Source organism: Cryptomeria japonica, chromosome 3 (assembly GCF_030272615.1).
Source record: "Cryptomeria japonica chromosome 3, Sugi_1.0, whole genome shotgun sequence".
In the NCBI taxonomy this organism is placed as follows: Eukaryota; Viridiplantae; Streptophyta; class Pinopsida; order Cupressales; family Cupressaceae; genus Cryptomeria; species Cryptomeria japonica.
Window position 1 is genome coordinate 910432148 of NC_081407.1, and position 17919 is coordinate 910450066.

Sequence of the window (17919 nt, forward strand, 5' to 3'; positions counted from 1 at the left end):
ATGTAATGTCCTCTCGCTGAAATACGTGGTAGAGTGATTGTACTTCAATTCCTTGTGATTTCCCCTTGGTCGGTTTACCACCAAGATTTTGGTTTCTATCTTGTTGGATAAGCAGAAGGGGCTCACTTGCCGCCCATGCATTGTAATTTTCAGTTTGATTATTGTTGCTGACGATCCCCGAAACATCGTATGCTCTCACCCTCCAGTCTGGGCTCTTGGTGAACAAAAGGTGGAAGGGTTCGCTTTCAGTTGTTTGGTTTATTCCTCTAACCTTAACAGGTTATTTGTTGTGGATGAATTGTTATTGGCCTAAAAAACAAAAAAAAATTAGTGGGATATTACACAAAGCCTATTCAATCAAAGGTAAGGGTTCAATATCTCTTGATGGTAAGCATAACACTGACAATGTCTACTATGTTGAAGGATTAAAGCATAATATTTTAAGTGTTGGTCAATTAGTTGAGAAGGGATTTCAGTTACAATTTAAAAATGGAAAATGCAAAATCATGAATAGAACTGGTTTGGAAATTGCAACCGGTAATCAGACTAGAGGTAATATCTTTCATTTGAATAACAGTGAAAAGGCATGTTTGATTGCACATATAGATGAAAGTTGGTTATGGCATAAGAGACGATGTCATGTAAACTTTGATTGCATGGTAAAAATCAGTACTTTTAAGGCTGTAAGAGATCTACCTAAAATTGTGAAACCTCAGAATACAATTTGTAAGGAATGTCAATTTGGAAAACATGTTAGAGCTAGTTTCAAAAGCATTCCAGAAAAATCCAATAATGCTCTTGATTTAATTCACACTGATTTATGTGGTCCAGCTAGGACTAAAAGCTTACAAGGTGATAGATATTTCATGCTAATTATTGATGATTATTCTAGAATGTGTTGGGTTACTTTTCTCAGAAAAAAATCAGAAGCAATTGGAAAGTTCAAACTACTCAAAGCAATGGTTGAAAATGAAACCGGTAAGAAAATAAAATGTTTAAGATCAGATCAAGAAGGAGAATTCACATCTAAGGACTTTAATACATTATGTGAAATGAATGGAATCAGAAGACAGTTATCAGCACCTCGGACACCACAGCAGAATGGAGTTGTTGAAAGGAAAAACAAAACTATCTTGGATGCAACAAGAAGTATGTTATCAGAAGCAAATCTACCACATGTGTATTGGAGAGAGGTAGTTAGCACTGTTGTCTATACATTCAACAAAGTTCACATGAAAGGTGAAACCGGTAAGACCCCTCATGAACTATGGTTTGGTAATACTCCTACTCTTAAGTATTTCAGAATTTTTGGAAGCAAATGCTATATTAGAAGAGATGAGTATATTGGCAAATTTGATCCTAAAAGTGATGAAGGAATATTTCTTGGTTATTCATCTAAGAGCAAGGCATATAGATTTTTTAACAAGAGATTGCAGAAAATTATTGAGAGTACAAATGTAAAGATTGATGAACAATTCAGAGGAACTTCAAGGTATATAGACTCTGAACTGGCAATAGAAATTGTGACAAATGAACGTACACCAAATCCACCAGTACAAAATGAAGATCAAGTTACTCTGGTATCATCAGAGGATTCCACAGTAATTGAAGAACAACAGCAAACTAAGACACCCCGGTATGTAAGATTGAATCATTTTGAAGATTAGATGATTGGAAACAAATTTAAAGGAGTTATGACAAGAGGAAGGTTGGCAAATGAAGAGATATGTCTTATTTCTCAAATTGAACCATCATCTATCAATGAGGCATGTGAAGATAAATTTTGGATTAAAGCTATGGAAGAAGAATTAGGACAAATTGAGAAAAATAATACTTGGACATTAGTTCCCCGGCCTAAAGATAAAAATGTAATTGGAACCAAATGGGTTTTTAGAAACAAACTTAATGAAGATGGTAAGGTTGTCAGAAATAAAGCAAGACTAGTGTGCAAGGGATATTTTCAGAAAGAAGGAGTTGATTACAATGAAACCTTTGCACTGGTAGCCAGAATTGAGGTAGTCATATTATTCTTGGCTTTTGCAACTCACAAGGACTACAAAGTTTATCAAATGGATATTAAATGTGCATTTTTGAATGGAGATCTTGAAGAAGAAGTATATATTGAACAACCTGATCGATTTTCTTTAACAGATGACAATGATATGGTTTGCAGGTTAAGAAAAGCTCTGTATGGATTAAAACAAGCCCCAAGAGCTTGGTATGCAAGGTTGGATAAGTATTTTTTAAAGATTGGTTTTACTAAAGGAAATGAAGATAGCAATTTATATTACAAAATAACTAATGATTACATCTTGATTATTGAAGTATTTGTTGATGATATAATCTTTGGAGGAGAAGATGGATTATGTAAAGAATTTTCTATTAAAATGTAGCAAGAATTTGAAATGTCTATGATTGGAGAAATAAAATTCTTTTTAAGATTGCAGATTTCACAGACTGATAAAGGTATATTTTTGAGTCAATCCAAGTACTTGAAAGAATTACTAAGGAAATTTGGGATGGAGAACTCTAAACCGGTAAGCACACCTATGACTACAAATGACAAATTATCTCAAAGGGATGAATCTACACCTGTTAATCCAACTAGATACAAATCTATGATAGGAGGTTTACTGTATTTGACACAAACCAGGCCTGATACTATAAATGCAGTATGTATTGTTTCTAGATTTCAAAGTAATCCTAGGGAAAATCATGAATCAGCTGTAAAAAGGATTTTTCAGTACTTACAAGGCACAACAAATCTTGGATTATGGTATCCTAGAGATGAAAATTTTGATATATGTGCATACACAGATGCAAATTGGGCAGGAGATGTGGATGATAGAAAAAGCACCACTGGAGGAGCATTCTTTCTTGGAAAAAGATTAGTTTCTCAGTTGAGTAAGAAATAGAGTTGTACATCTTTATCAACAACAGAATCAGAATATGTTGCAGTAGCAACTAACTGCACACAAGGACTATGGCTTAAACAAATGTTGAAAGACATAAAGGTAAAATGCAAGGAACCCATTACTATATATTGTGATAACACTGCAGCAATTGATATATCCAAGAATCTGGTATTATATTCTAAAACAAAACATGTTTCTATCAAACTTAATTTTCTAAGGGAAAAAGTTGAAGAAAAGGAGATAAAACTGGTTTATGTGAATACTAAAGAACAGCTTGTAGATATTTTCGCAAAACCTTTGCCTAAGGAGACTTTTGAATATCTCAGAGATCAGCTTGGAGTCACACCACCACCGGTAGAGACTTAGACAGTTGATGATTATCATCAACCGGTAGAATAGAAAGACAAATCTTTTACTCCGGTCTTTTGATGAGGAAGCTACTTCTCAGGGGGAGTAGTTGGTATTTTGTATGAACTTGATTTTTGTAACTTTGGCATTTGATGTCAAAGGGGGAGAGATATCTATGGAAAAACACATTATCTTTTTTAGGAGAGATTGGTGTGAAAATAAATCTTTGGATAAACACATGTTGCTCCCAGGGGGAGAAATTGTTGTTTAAATAAGATTGTTGGCTTTCGGTATTTGGCACTTTGATGGTTTTTCCATCTTGTGTTGACATCAATGCCAAAGGGGGAGATTGTTGGTATTTTGGTATGGTTTTGTCATTGATGTCAACACCAACTAAAAACTAGCACTTTGGAGATCCAACAACATTCATTGGCAAGCAAGTAACTATTGCACAGTTACTGGTATATGGTTCATCGGCAGGATATAATGTTCACCAGTACCTAGAATGAAATGGAAGACACTTGGTAATGTCGAAGATATCATGTGGATACTTTGTTTTGAAGAATTAATCATTGGTATATTCATATTTGCATATTTGCTTTTACCGGCAAATAGGTCCAGGGTTATCTAGGGTTACACCAGTAGGTTTATCTTTTCCAGATCAACATGGCACGCTATGGAGATGATTTATTATTGTTGTAAATGCATTAAGCCGACGTGTTCAATCAGTTATTGCATCGGATATTATATTGTATGTAAAATGTTTTTATTGTAATATCTTGTAGAGTCGACCTACTAAAATTGGTCTTAGGGTATGGTATAAATGTAAGATCTTATTTGTAAGATCGAATGTGGAATGCAAAAAAAGAATTGTGTGAAAGTATATGCGAGATTTAGTAGAGGTATACACGAAGACGTCATTTGAAGGTGAAGCTAGGTTTTTATAGAAGCATATCAACATTACATCGGTACTAAATCCAGCATATGAAGATGCTATTTTGTGCAGTACATTCTTATTGGATTTAACCATCCAACTATAGTTAGTGTGACTCCCATTTCATGTTTGAGCAGTGAGCTCTAGGCTGTTGGCCTTTCTGCATGTGCAGACCCCATTTATGTACACTTACTATATGCAGTAGTATCATCTGATTGTGGGTAAGGTTTCCCACCGTGGTTTTTCCCCTTACAAGGTTTCCACGTACAAATATTGGTGTTATGTGTTGTGGATGACTTTATGTTTATGTTTCATGCATTAATCCTTACCGGTATAGTAATTTACTATTAACACTGTCTACCAACATACTTAACTAGTTTACCGATATTAAGCATTAAACTGGTTAAATGGTTTTTGGTTTAAATTTATTAGACAACTGATTCACACCCCCCCCTCTCTCAGTTGTCTCCGGGACCTAACAAAATGAAATAGTTTTCAGATGGAAATACCACCATGAAAACCTATTACAAATAGAATACTAGCAAAATACTATTGTGCAACACCTGTAAAGGCAAACTATTGCAAACACACCAAATAAATTGGAAATCTTATAATGAAATCATATCAAAATGACTAGCACACTAAAACTGGCAAGCTACTAAAAACCATTGATTCTTCTTCAACGCAAATGCAAGCTCTAAATGAGATTGCCACTCATCCTTTGATTTTTTTATGCTTATGGGTTTTCGTCCACAAGCCTCCTCCAACAAGATTTGTCCATTGAATTTCCCTACAAATATGCAAATAAGAGAGAGAAATGTATAATAAGAAATGCTCATCAAATGATCATTTGCCCATTTAAATAGGTAAAATGCCTCAAAAGTTTGTCCAAGACTATTCATTTCCAAAGGAAGACAAAAAGCCCTTGATAACCAATTAGCTTATGGTGGTTATAAAGATAATTCATTCATCAATATTCCAACTAATGGTTTCCCAAGAAACTTCAAAAAACCCAATGCCCATGTAATGCCCCCTATTAATAGGTTGTCAATTCCCAAGGGGAAACATACATTACTACTTACTAAGTTACATTAATTACATATTAAATAACTAGGGTTGTGTTGGCAAGAGACATTGTATCGGAAGAGATAAGTTCTTGAGGATTGTTAAGGGGTTGTCATTGATGGCAACTGAGATCAGAAGCATCATCCAGAATGTGAAGAATTATTCTACCAGAAGTTCAAAGTCTACTTTGCTTAAGTCTGGAAGGTGGAACACAATGTTCAAGTACATTGAGTATAACTCAATTTTGGGTGCATATTTTTGTTTGCGGTGGAAGAGATAGTCTATTTGATTATTGAAACAACTTCATCCACAATCCTAGCCTTCAGTATTGATTCTTGTGCAAGATTGGAGATCCGGTATCTAGCATTTCAAGAAGAACATGGTTATTTAGGTGATTAGTGGTGTAGCATGTTATGCAAAATCTTTGGGATTATTTTGTTGATTGGTTTCGAGTTCGAGGTTGTCAAGTCGACTTATGTGAAGCATATAATCAAATTTTTTTGGTTTGCATGTGCATTTGTAATCGGATTGAGCCAACTTCTTGTTACATGTTTCATGTTTTTGGGGCTGACATGTTGGTTACCTAAATCAAGTGATGCAGATATATAAGACCGATCTATGTGATCATTTTGGTGATCGATGTTGATGTGCAAAGATTGTATGAGCGTCTGTGTGCAATTTCACATGCGTTGTCTTTGGATTTATGCTCTGGTGTATGACAGAGCAGAGAAGAATAGAGAAGTGTGCCAAAATAGTGGAAGGAAGATACTTTGTGCTTAACTGGAACTGCACTTTGGCATTTGTAGATTCTATTCATCAATTCAGACACTCAAGTTATTATTTCTAATCATTTGTAAGATAGCGAGTCCTTTGTGGGACGTAGCCATCTCTTGTAATTGAGCAGTGAGATCTAGGCAGTGTGTATGAATGCATGTGCATTCCCCTTGTAATATTATTATACTCCTGATCATAGTATTTTAATATTGTGGGTCTCAATCCCACCATGGTTTTTCCCTTTCTAGGTTTCAATGTAAAAATTCCGATGTTATAGTTATGTACTTGTGTATGTTGAGTTTATGCACTTTACTTTTATTCATCTGCACCAAGTTGTTTAAGAATCAGTTCAAGAAAGTTATAAAATTGCATAACAATGATTCACCGCCCCCCATCTCAGTGTTCATTGCTTCCAAAAATTGGTATCAGAGCCTAGTTCCTCCGAGGAAGCCTAACAACTTGAGGAAGATTCGGGATAGCAAATCAATGGACTCCGATTTACAGAAAGAACTCAATGTAGCAATTGAAGATATAGATACAACAAGAAAAGAAGCAAATAGCTTGAGAAGAAATATGAGCGATGTTGAAGACTTCATAGAATCGTTGAAAGAAAAAATGAACACATCTAGAGAAAAGAGAAAGGAGATTATGGACAAACTAAAAGAGAAAGAAGACTAAAGCATTGATAACCAAGCCTTAAAAGACAAGACAAATGAATGTAAAAAACTTGCTAGAGATAATGCAGTCTTAAAGAATGAAATGCAATCCATTGTGATGAAGCTGACAAAGGAGATTGATGACATGAAGAATAATGGGGAAAGTTTGACTTAGTCATTAAAGGATAGATCTGATGAATGTTGCAGACTAAATCATGAAAATGACTTGCTAAAGCTTGAATTGATACACTCCAAGAATAATGAGCAAGAACTTGAAAGGTAGATCATAATTCTAAGAGATGAACTTACCACTGCTACTGAGTACAAATAAAAATTCAATGCTAGCTTCCCTAAGATACATGAGATGCTACAAAATCAGAAGAGTAAAGGTGATATGGGAGGAATTGGATATGAGAAAGGAGAAAACTCTGGATCTAGTCAAAGCAATGCTAAACCTCAAAAGAACAAGAGATCTCCAGTAAAATAACCCAATGCTTATAAATTCAATGGTAAATGATTTATTTGCAATAAATTTGGTCATATGGAAAGTCAATGGAGAAATAGGGCAAATCAAAATAGCTCATCATTCTTTGAACAATGTTTCAATTGCAATAGATATGGTCATAAGTCAAATGAATGCAAAAGTATGGTAAATAGGAGAAATATAGATCCTATGCTTGTGGAAGATTTGGACATATTGCTAATCAATGCAGGTCAAGGGGAAATCAAGGTAATTCTAGGCCTAATTAGAGAAACAACATTGTTTGTTGTGCTAGCAACAAATCTAGTCACATTGCAAAATTTTGCAGAAGCAAGAATATGAACAAGAATGCTTCGATAGATAGGAACAAGTTAGATGATAAGGGAAAAGTGAAGGTTGAAGAGATTAGAGAGCAACACAAGAAGAAATGGGTCAAAAAGGGTGATTCAAATGTAGTGAATGAGTCCACACTTAATTCCGGTGTTGGAACCTCATCCGATAACTAAGGCACTTGGCCTTAGGGGGAAGCTTTTCATGCAAATTCTAAAAAACCCCTGTCTGAGATCTGTAACTGGCTATGAAAGGTTGCAGATGATTGTGAATGATTGTGCAGTCACTTCCGAAGGATCTCCGGAAGACTTCATGCCAGTCTGAGGCTTCAAAATAATATTCATGAGATACAGAGCATCTGAAAGAGTTAGGGTTGTGCATTTATTATACCTAAAAGTTCGGTATGCGGTGGATAAAAAGGAGATTTAACTCTCATTTATCACATTATGTTTGGAGTGAAAGAGAAGGAGAGCTTCGCGAAGAAGACTGTGTAGTGAACCCTGAGCTTTTGAAGTGATTCGATTAAGATTTCTTGCATCCAGTTGGAGACTAAAAGGTATTTTTTAGAGTTCGATAACATTCTCTGTTTATAATCTAAAATTCGACAATGGCATCATCTAGTGTGGTGACTCCATTGGTTGTTGACATAACTGATTGGATAAGACCTAAGTTAAAAAAACATCCATATAAATCGATGGAAGATGGTTCGAAAGGAGCATTTTTCATCTGTTTTGTATGGTGTTTTGCATGTTGAAGATATTAGGGCTTACATCCATTGCAACTTTGAAGAGCTCAGGAATGTTGAAATGATGAAGCTTTATACAGAGAACATGATAGATGGCATGGGAAACCGAAAACTTGAATCTCTCCAAGACAAGGGCTTCATTCAATTTGTAATTTTTTAAGTTTTTGACAAACTTGAATGGGCTAGATACATTCTGAGTAGAGTTCATGGCGAATTCATATGACTTGACAGCTCGCACAAGATCACGAAGCAAGCAATCAAAGCCATAACGTTCTTGAATGCAACTAGTGAAGTTCCTGGCCTAAGGAATGTAAAGAACCAGACCGTGATGGAGGCAACTGATTCCAAACATGATGGGAGATCAATGACAATAAGTGACATTGTTGAATATGATGTCAGATTTGCATTCATGGTGACAGGCTACAAGGTCTATCAATCCAGCAGATAAAACAGTATCCGGTATGACCATTTATGTTGCTTATCTAATTCTCAAAGAAGACAAGTTGTATGATCTGTGTGGGGTACTCCGGAGTGAACTCTTGAACAATTTGAAGAAAAAGAAAAACAAGAAGTTTGTATTCAAATTTGGTACCCTGATTATCTGCTTAAACTTATATTTCATAAATGAGATCCCTGGTGTAGGTAAAGTTCAATGGGCCTATGACAGGCTGGTGGTGGTGCAAATAAAGGAAACTCTAGATGGTTTCGGAGATGCACAAGCTCAAAAAGCTATTTTGTGGGGATACTTCAAAACATTCCATAGCATGATGCAGAGTAGGCAAAGGATCCCTAAGGAAATTGTTGAAAAGTATGAAGACTCCATGTGATTCATGGTGGACACTGATCAATGTTTAATGGAGGTTGTTAAACCCAGGACAACTTGGATCATGCCCATGGGGTATGAGATTGATGGTGATACTCTTAATGCATATGCTTAGAACCTTTTGAGCAAACCTGTAGACAAATCAGAGGAAAGATTTGGGACATATAAGGAGAAAAGATTGAGCCTGCACTCCCAATTCACCAAACATGAAATGCAAAAAGTGTGGAAGGAAGTAGAGCAACTAGAAGAGGACATGGGAATTACAAAGGAGGCGGTTCGAAGAGCCCAGGAAAGGGACATCCTGAAAGAAGAAGATATGGTCAAACCAAAGAAGACCAAGACGAAAACTCCTTCACAAAAGCCAATGCAAACAAGGAAATCAACACCTTCCTCTGATGCTCAAAAGAATGTCCCTCCACCAAAGCCTCAATCCAAACCATCTAGTGGAGCTAAGAAGAGGAAGAAAGGGAAACCAAATAGAGTATATGCGGTAGCCACTATGGAATAAGAGACTAAATCAAATAAAGCAGTGAAAGAAATCAAGAAGAGTGCTACTGTTGCTAGGGTTGTCAAGATGCAACCTTTTAGAAAAGGTCAGCCTAGCAAGAAGCCAAGAGTTGAAGCTGAACAATCCGACATGACTCTTAAGCAAGTGAAGGAAGCAATAACAAAACAAGGTAATCTCAAGTTAATTTCTCAATTTTATGATCGATTGGATGAGAAAGGGAAGAGATCATTAGAGGAAGCTACAATTGTATATTTGAATAAGTATAGCAGGGTGCTTCTAGAGATTGCATCTGAAGTTCCTAAAAGTTTGTATGATATATTGGATTTGAGAAAAGAAACTACTAGAAAAGAAGAGAGAATAAGGGAATATGAGCTAATGCAACTCTGTCTGGTAATTGCCAAGACAAAACTTGACAAAATTCTTAAGGAAAATAAAGAAAGATTCAGAAGCAAAACCAGAGTAAATAAAATAATGATTGGTAAGAATGTTGATGTACACAAGGAGACATGGGGAATTTTGAGAAAAATACTTTAAAAAGTATGAGTATGATGTAGTTCTTGAGAGATCTTAGGAAAGTGTTCAAAAGTCTGTTTTGGAAGTCCTTGGGATGCCATCCCTAAGAGATGAGCTGAAAATTGTAAAACCGGTTGAACAGACAATTGAACAAGTTACTGTTGCAGATGATATTGATGGCAGTCAGAAGATTGCAAACTCCAATGAAGCAACTCAGAATCCTCCAGTAATAACTATTGAATCAGAGAAGATGGCTGAGGAGGTTGGTAATGAGAAGAGGATACAGAGGAGGTAGAGAAGGAGAAGGATAAAGGCAATGTTGAACAAGTTTCAGTGGCAAGAGACACTATGGAATTTGATAAGGGCAAGCAAATAATAAGCGATAGAGATCTCATCCAATGACCTATCAATCTTAATTCCTTATCTCCTATGCAAGCACTCAAATTTGCGGCAATCGCCCAAGCTAAAGCCAGTGAAGACTTGTTGAAGTCCCACACTGAGGACAAAGAGCTTATATCATTAGCCACAAGTGTTCTTGAGAAATTTCTGCCATCTTTCAAGCAAGACACATTTGACTCGCCCTCCAACAAGCTAAGAAGTATGCTTAAGTCAATGGACTCTCATTTTGAATCCCTAGAGAAAGCTGCAGATGTAAAAGTACTGAACTATTTCAATGCTATGAGGTTAAGGACAATTTTGAGAATGGTTGAAGGCGAGAGGGTCAGTCTAATTGCCAGTGTGAAGGGCATTTAGGAGGCATCGAACAAAGGAGGAAAAATCTACAAGTCATGTCTTCTATTGCCGAAGTTCACTATAGAGCTTGATAAGAAGATCAAGGAATGTGAAGGACAACTGGTCGGTCTATCTCTGTCCTATGCCCCCCAGGTCCTCTTTACTAGTCATTATGAAGCTCGGGTGATGTCTCTACTAGATAAAATCAAGAGCCTGAATCAAGAGAAGGATAGAATAGTTGGTAGAATGGGAGAGCTGAGGAACCCCATCACTCCTTGGTTAGATACTCTATTGAGCAGTCAACAGGATGCCATGAATGCACTAAATAAAAGTGTACCTTCAGACCTCAGAGGAGCAGAGATGCATGCATATATTTTTAGTGCTATCATCAACATTTTGGAGAAAATGGAAGAAAGGTTAGGATGATCACTTGTAGTCCTTGAAGACTATTTTTGCAAACATCTTCAAATTTTTGCAAGTTGTTGTGTATACCCTTGTACATAGAATTTTGAGCGGTTATCTGCATTTGCCATTGATGTCAAAGGGGGAGAGAGAAGTGTAAAATGTTGTATATTCTCAGGGGGGGCTGTTGGAATCTTGCATCTTCGTAGTTTTGATAATTTTGCAATATATAACATTTTTGGTTTAATAGTGTCATTTTTCACCTAGTGTTGCCATCAATGCCAAAGGGGGGTATTGTTGGAAAGAGACACTATACTGGAAGAGATAAGTGCTTGAGGATTGTTAAGGGGATGTCATTGATGGCAACTCAAATTAGAAGCATCATCTAGAATGTGAAGAATCATTCTACCAGAAGTTCAAAGTCTACATTGCTTAAGTCTAGAAGGTGGAACGCAGTGTTTGAGTACATTGAGTAGAACTCAATTTTGGGTGCACATTTTTGTTTGCGGTGGAAGAGGTAGTTGATTCGATGATTGGAACAACTTATTTCGCAATCCTAGCCTTTGGTATTAATTCTCGTGCAAGATTGGAGATCCGATATCCGACATTTCAAGAAGAACAAGGTTATTTGGATGATTAGTGGTGTAGCGTGTTATGTCGAATCTTTGGGATGATTTTGTTGATTGATTCCGAATTCAAGGTTGTCGAGTCGACTTATGTGAAGCATATAATCAATTTGTTTTGGTCCTCATGTGCATTTGTAATCAGATTGAGCCAACTTCTTGTTACATGTTTCATGTATTTGGGGCCGACAAGTTGGTGACCTAATCAAGTGATGTGGATATATAAGACCGATCTATATGATCATTTTGGTGATCAATGTTGATGTGCAAAGATTGTATGAGCATCTATATGCAGTTTCACATGCGCTATCTTTGAATTTATACTCTAGTGTATGACAAAGAAGAGCAAAACAAAGCATTGTGCCAGAACAATGGAAGGAAGATACTTTGTGCTTAACCAAAACTGCACTTTGGGATTTGTAGATGTTATTCATCAGTCCAGACATTCAATTTGTTATTTGTAATCATTTGTAGGGCAATGAGTCCTTCAAGAGTTGTAGCCCTCTCTTGTAATTGAGCAGCGAGCTCTAGGCAGCGTGCCTAAATGCATGTGCATTCCCCTTGTAATATTATTATACTCCTAATCACAATATTTTAATATTGTGGGTCTCAATCCCATCGTGGTTTTGCCCTTTCCTAGTTTCCAAGTAAAAATTCCAGTGTTATGGGTGTGTGCTTCTGTGTGTTGAGTTTTTGCACTTTACTTTTATTCATCTACATCAAGTGATTTAAGAATCAGTTCAAGAAAGTTATAAATTGCAGAACACTGATTCACCCCCCTCCCCCCTCTTAGTGTTCATTGATTCCAATGGGTTGCTCATAGTATAACTTGATATTGTCCTTATTCAACCCCTAAGCTTAATCCCTTCTAATTCCTAATCCTGGTTGGGGAATTTCATTGTCTAGGGTATGATGACACCATCTCCATAATGCAGCCCATATTTTAGGAACATCTAGGGCTCATAAGACAACCCAGATTTCATGGTCATCAATCCATTCACCCTTGGGGCTCATACTATAGCCCAAATTTTAGGATCTTGAGTCCATTCACCCTTGGAGCTCATCTATTTTTGAGGTTGTTTTGCTCTGTCTCTCCCTAGCAACACCACACCCTTCCTTAGGGAAATAATCACAATTGGTTAAGAACTCAGGTCTATAAATAAGCCAACATCTTGCTATACTTTCACAATAGTTAATACTTAAGGAATTCAAACATATTTGATTTATATTTTGAATATCCTATTACTATTTTATATTAATCAAGCAGGCTTAAATACTTATTGAATAAAATATGATAATAAACAAGGTAATATTGCACAAACTAGTTGTAGTCCAATGTAATTTCCAAATTCGATTTAGACCAATGGCAAGATTACTAGGTGGGTGCAAGAAGTTGGGTCTCAATTCCACGGAAGTTTGTGAGCAAAAAAGTTTGTCGCTAGAAACGAGTGCCCATTTTTTAAGAAACAGACACCTATTTAGCTTCAGGGCCCCGACTCGTAAAAATAAAACGGGTGCCCGTTTAAGATCAGACCACCGTAGAGAAACAGGTGCATGATTTCTAGAAACGGGCACACATTTCTAAAAATGGGTACCCATTTCTAAAAATGGGCACATGTTTCTTAAAATGCTACAAATTTCAAAACGGGTGCCCGTTTTTTGAATTTTAAATAACGAGCGCTCGTTTCATAAAAGATGGAGTGGGAAACAAACCTATGCCTCGATTTTGGCTTCAGGTTAGGCTTGGTGGGACCAAGCCTATGCTTGGACCTTCAAAAAAATGGCTAAGGCACTGGAATACCATATTTCTGCCTTGCCGTAATTTTTTGAAGGTCTTCCTGATCGTATTTTTTGATGAAACGAAAAACCATTAGAGTTCTCACTGTCCCGATTTTAAAAATGTAAATTTCATAGTGATATGATTCTTTTTACTATTTTTGCATTATTTATTAATCAAAAGTGGTACCTAAAGGTAAAATAGTGGGGTTCAGTAAAACTTTAATAGCTTTTTTGTTTTTAAGTTTTTTGAAAAATAAATTATATGACATCAATATATATACAATTCTTTTGAAGATTAAAAAAAATTTAATTAATAAATATGAAATTTTCATCAAATTATGGTGGTCGTACACTAGATGTTTTATAAATGTATTTTATAGTCAATTAAAAATTAATAAAAAATATATTCAATAAAAAAATAAGAAAAAATACTCTCATCAATATTTGGTGTCTTAGGTATCTTTTCCTAGAAAGATTTGCAAAAATTCAATTATTTACGTCAAAATATGGTGGTCATACACGTGTGGTATGATCCTGAAACAAACATTTTGAAAAAGTGGTTTTTAAACATGCCTACTAAAAAACAATTTCTACCATGTGGGTATTGAAATAAATTACATATTTGAAAATTAGACTCCGAGCACTACATTTTCTATTCTGAAGTTTTTTCATATTCAATCTCTAAGTGCTCAAATTTTGACTTCAATCGACAAGAAATTTGAAAAATAGGGAAAACACTTCCACTTTTTGCCCAAAAGTGGGACTCAACTTCTTGCAGCCACCCTACTCCTATGGCACTGATTGGATCCTTCTCCACATCCCTCCATTTGTATGAGGCAATTCCTATATATATTTCTCAAAACCCAAATGTCTCCTTGAAAGCTAGAGGCAAGTCCTTCAATCGTGTCTTCTCATAATAGATCGATGGTATTGATATTGGTGGCTTGTTATTAATTAGATAGAATCATCGTTTTAGTTGATATCGTGACTCTTAATAAGATATCAATTAGCATATGTAAACATAAGTTATCATTCTATATTTTCATTACTTCAGAAATCAATCTACTTAGGGCAATGGTTTAGAAATCATTAGATTACTAACTACTTAACCGATCAGATATTATTATTTCTTCCAAATATATAAAAAATCATTATTATTAATCAATATTTATTATTGTAAATCAAATTTTATTATATCAACTTGATACGAGGACATGACAACCCAAGAGACCAATTTTGATATTCATTTATTATTTAATTTGATATTTATTTGTCTTTTTAATATTGAAAATACTTGAACAATATTAAATATTAAATCAATTGTTCTCCCTATGCTTGCCCAATTAACCCATGGAAGAGAAAATTGGGTTAATAATTGCCAACATTTAAATTTAAAATTAAAGGGGAGATGACAATAAATGCAAGTTGTGAATAATCACAAGTAAAATTCATGACAAGCTTTTAATAAAAATCATGAAGCTTTTTTTCAAAAAAACACAATTATTTGCTTAAACAATACAAAACTCACACCTTTGATAAAAATCATCAAAAATTATGATAAAAAGGCTTTCAATATTTTTATTTAGTGTGAACCATGAATGTTTAAGTTCGACTTTGAATTAGGTTTTCAACAATGTTTTATTAAAATCTATAATTTTTCACTTTTGGTGATGGTGTGTTGGTTAAGTGGCAGTGTTGTTGTTGTGTCCACCAAGGTTCAAACCCCCACAAGGGGTGTTGCCCCTTGACCCCACTAGGGGGGTTGCTCCCAAACCACCATTTGATTTTCCAAGTAAAATACAAGTCCAAGTTTGCAAGGTACACTTCAAAGTTCACGTACAAATATTTGTCTACAATATTGTCCTTAGTCTTCCAAAATGTTACTTGATGTTTTCTTTTGAGGAGGAGGATGTATGATATAGTCAGATTCAACTCTTACCCTTGACTGACCGTCTCTGTATTTAATTTATCAAACATAGTAGTAAATAGATAGTACACAATTTTATGTCTATGAAGTGTATTGGATTCTTATTTTGATCTATATGTGAAAGAAATGAGTGTAATATGATACATAAATTCATTACATGCATGTTTTAAAAAAATTTATTGTTTTTAATTTTTGATAAATTTGCTGAAGTATTGCTAAATTTTTTTCCAAGTTTTTCAATTTTTGGATATGCCGAGTACTTACTAAATCCAATTTTTTTAACTAAGATATAGATGAATTATAGAAAAGAAGGTAATCACTATTTATAACAAAATGAGCAGCTCACACAGCCTGCTACATAACCACATTACCACATTTACTAGATATGATGAATCTATTGGAAGCTTCTCATATTATCTGCCTACTTGGGATGCATTATTTTTTATTTTCTGTCTGCTCCTCTAGCTTTCACAACATTCAGATTGGCCATGAGGTTAAGATCTGTCCATGGCATAAAACCAAAGAGACAGAATTTAAGCATTTGATTTCTCACATTTGGCAAAAGTTTTTCTACTGAATCCATAACAATCAAGAACCATATAATTATAAGAGTCTAATAATCATTAGCTGACTTTTGACATTATATACTTGTACCTTTTCCAAGAATCAGAGAATACTCTTCTTTTAAACCATGTTATGATAGAGTACACGTTACAAGAATTTTTCCATCTCATGAGAACAACCTTTTGACTCCATTAAACACATTCAATGCCTTTAATCCAACACCTTGTAGATCTTTCAGTTTTGTTCGAAGAACCTACACCATTTAAAAATATTTGTAAGCTTCATCCGAAAACTATTCTGCATTTTGAAAGGTAAAGTTTGCATTTTCCTTCGAGTCCATTAACAATATAAATTACATTAAGCAAACAAAAATTGCACAAGAGGACATGGAATAAGACAATACATATTGAGCACGAAATAATATTCTTTGTTCACCAGAACACAAGTCCACAGACAATTTCTTAAGCAATGCCTGCCTGTCACTCAAATTTTGGCGTCCATTTTTCTGCACATTCTGATCATTAACACATTGCATTGTTAGTAAAGATAGTTTAAGAAGCTTTCAAATTAAAGACTGTATAAAATAAAACTACTCACAACTACCTCTATGTAGGCAGTGTATTTTGAGATGCTAGTTTCACAAGTGTCTAAAATGAGCTGAAATGCCTTTACTCTCAATTCTTCAGGGAAGCTCAAGCCAGATCCATAAGCACCAGTACTCGAGGCAGCAACAGCCAACTGGTACAACAGCATTCAACTCGATTTTAAATTTTATGATACAATTTCCAACAGCTCTCAGCTGAAACTCTACAAATGGATGACTCGCATGTATATGATATACATATGAAGACTATAACTCACAAACTTCTACATACTATTATTTCTCCAAAAAGCAGTAGCCAATCACTAGATATTATGTCCAAATAGAAAGCAATAAGACTACTTCCCAAAATCAAAGTAAACTGGTTAAATCAGGCCTGGAATATATAGGTAATATATATTATATAAAATTATAATTTATTTGATATATATTATTTTAGAATGTTTATTTTAAAAATATAAATTTATTTAGAATATTTTGATATGGAGGGATATTGTTGTTTCTAATTTTATAATATTTTAATATGAATTTTTAGAATAGTTTCTATTTATTATATGAATTTGAAAACTTGTCATAATTGAAAAGCTAGGATATAATTGTTAAATTATTTTAATATGATTTTTTAAAATAATTTCTATTTTCATTGTTTTCTAACATTTTGCATTCATTTTTATGGAAATAAATATCCATATGTGATATGAATAATAAAAGGAAAAGAATTTTCATTTCTTTGATGCATTCTTAATCTTCTGCACACTTTGAAAGAAGCAACAATCTGGAAAAAATCGTGATTATCCCCGATTAATCGGGAGTTGGCAGTGGAGCCGATTTTTTCCCCAAAAGATGTACAAGAATTACATTTCAAATGAAACTTTGGCAAATTAGTAAAATAGAAAAATTGCAAATACTAAATACTAAAAGTTTTAATACTTGAACACTGAATAAAATTTGACAAATGAAAGTGTCAAATTTGAGATTTTTATTATATCGAAAATATCATAAAGATGATTACAATGAGTAGCATGATATCAAAATAAGCACAAAATGTCAAAATGTAGTGAAGGGAGGCCTTTAATCATCCCCAAACTCCTCGTCACTAGAACTATTGGACTCCTCATGGTCAAGCTCCATCAAACTAACACCAACTAGCCCTATATTTTAAGTCGTAGAATTCTCATCAATCTATGCTGGCTCCTCTA

The 17919-nt window shown here is 34.8% G+C and overlaps 1 protein-coding gene across 2 annotated transcripts in view; it reads right to left on the reverse strand.

Annotated features, from left to right (window-relative positions):
* Nucleotides 1-15849: 15849 nt before the first annotated feature.
* LOC131067012 (ribulose-1,5 bisphosphate carboxylase/oxygenase large subunit N-methyltransferase, chloroplastic) overlaps nucleotides 15850-17919 on the reverse strand; it is a 177749-nt gene continuing 175679 nt past the window's right edge. The window contains exons 10-13 of one of the 2 annotated variants that reach the window (XR_009111760.2): nucleotides 16723-16857; nucleotides 16523-16633; nucleotides 16210-16372; nucleotides 15850-16056 (exon numbers count right to left, since the gene is read on the reverse strand). Coding sequence is in view for 1 of the 2 variants with exons in the window: in XM_058001931.2 (XP_057857914.1) it covers nucleotides 16286-16372; nucleotides 16523-16633; nucleotides 16723-16857 (333 nt within the window). In the remaining variant the exon portion in view is untranslated. Of the gene's footprint in view, nucleotides 16373-16522; nucleotides 16634-16722; nucleotides 16858-17919 lie in introns of both variants that reach the window. The other variant, XM_058001931.2, reaches the window with a different exon arrangement.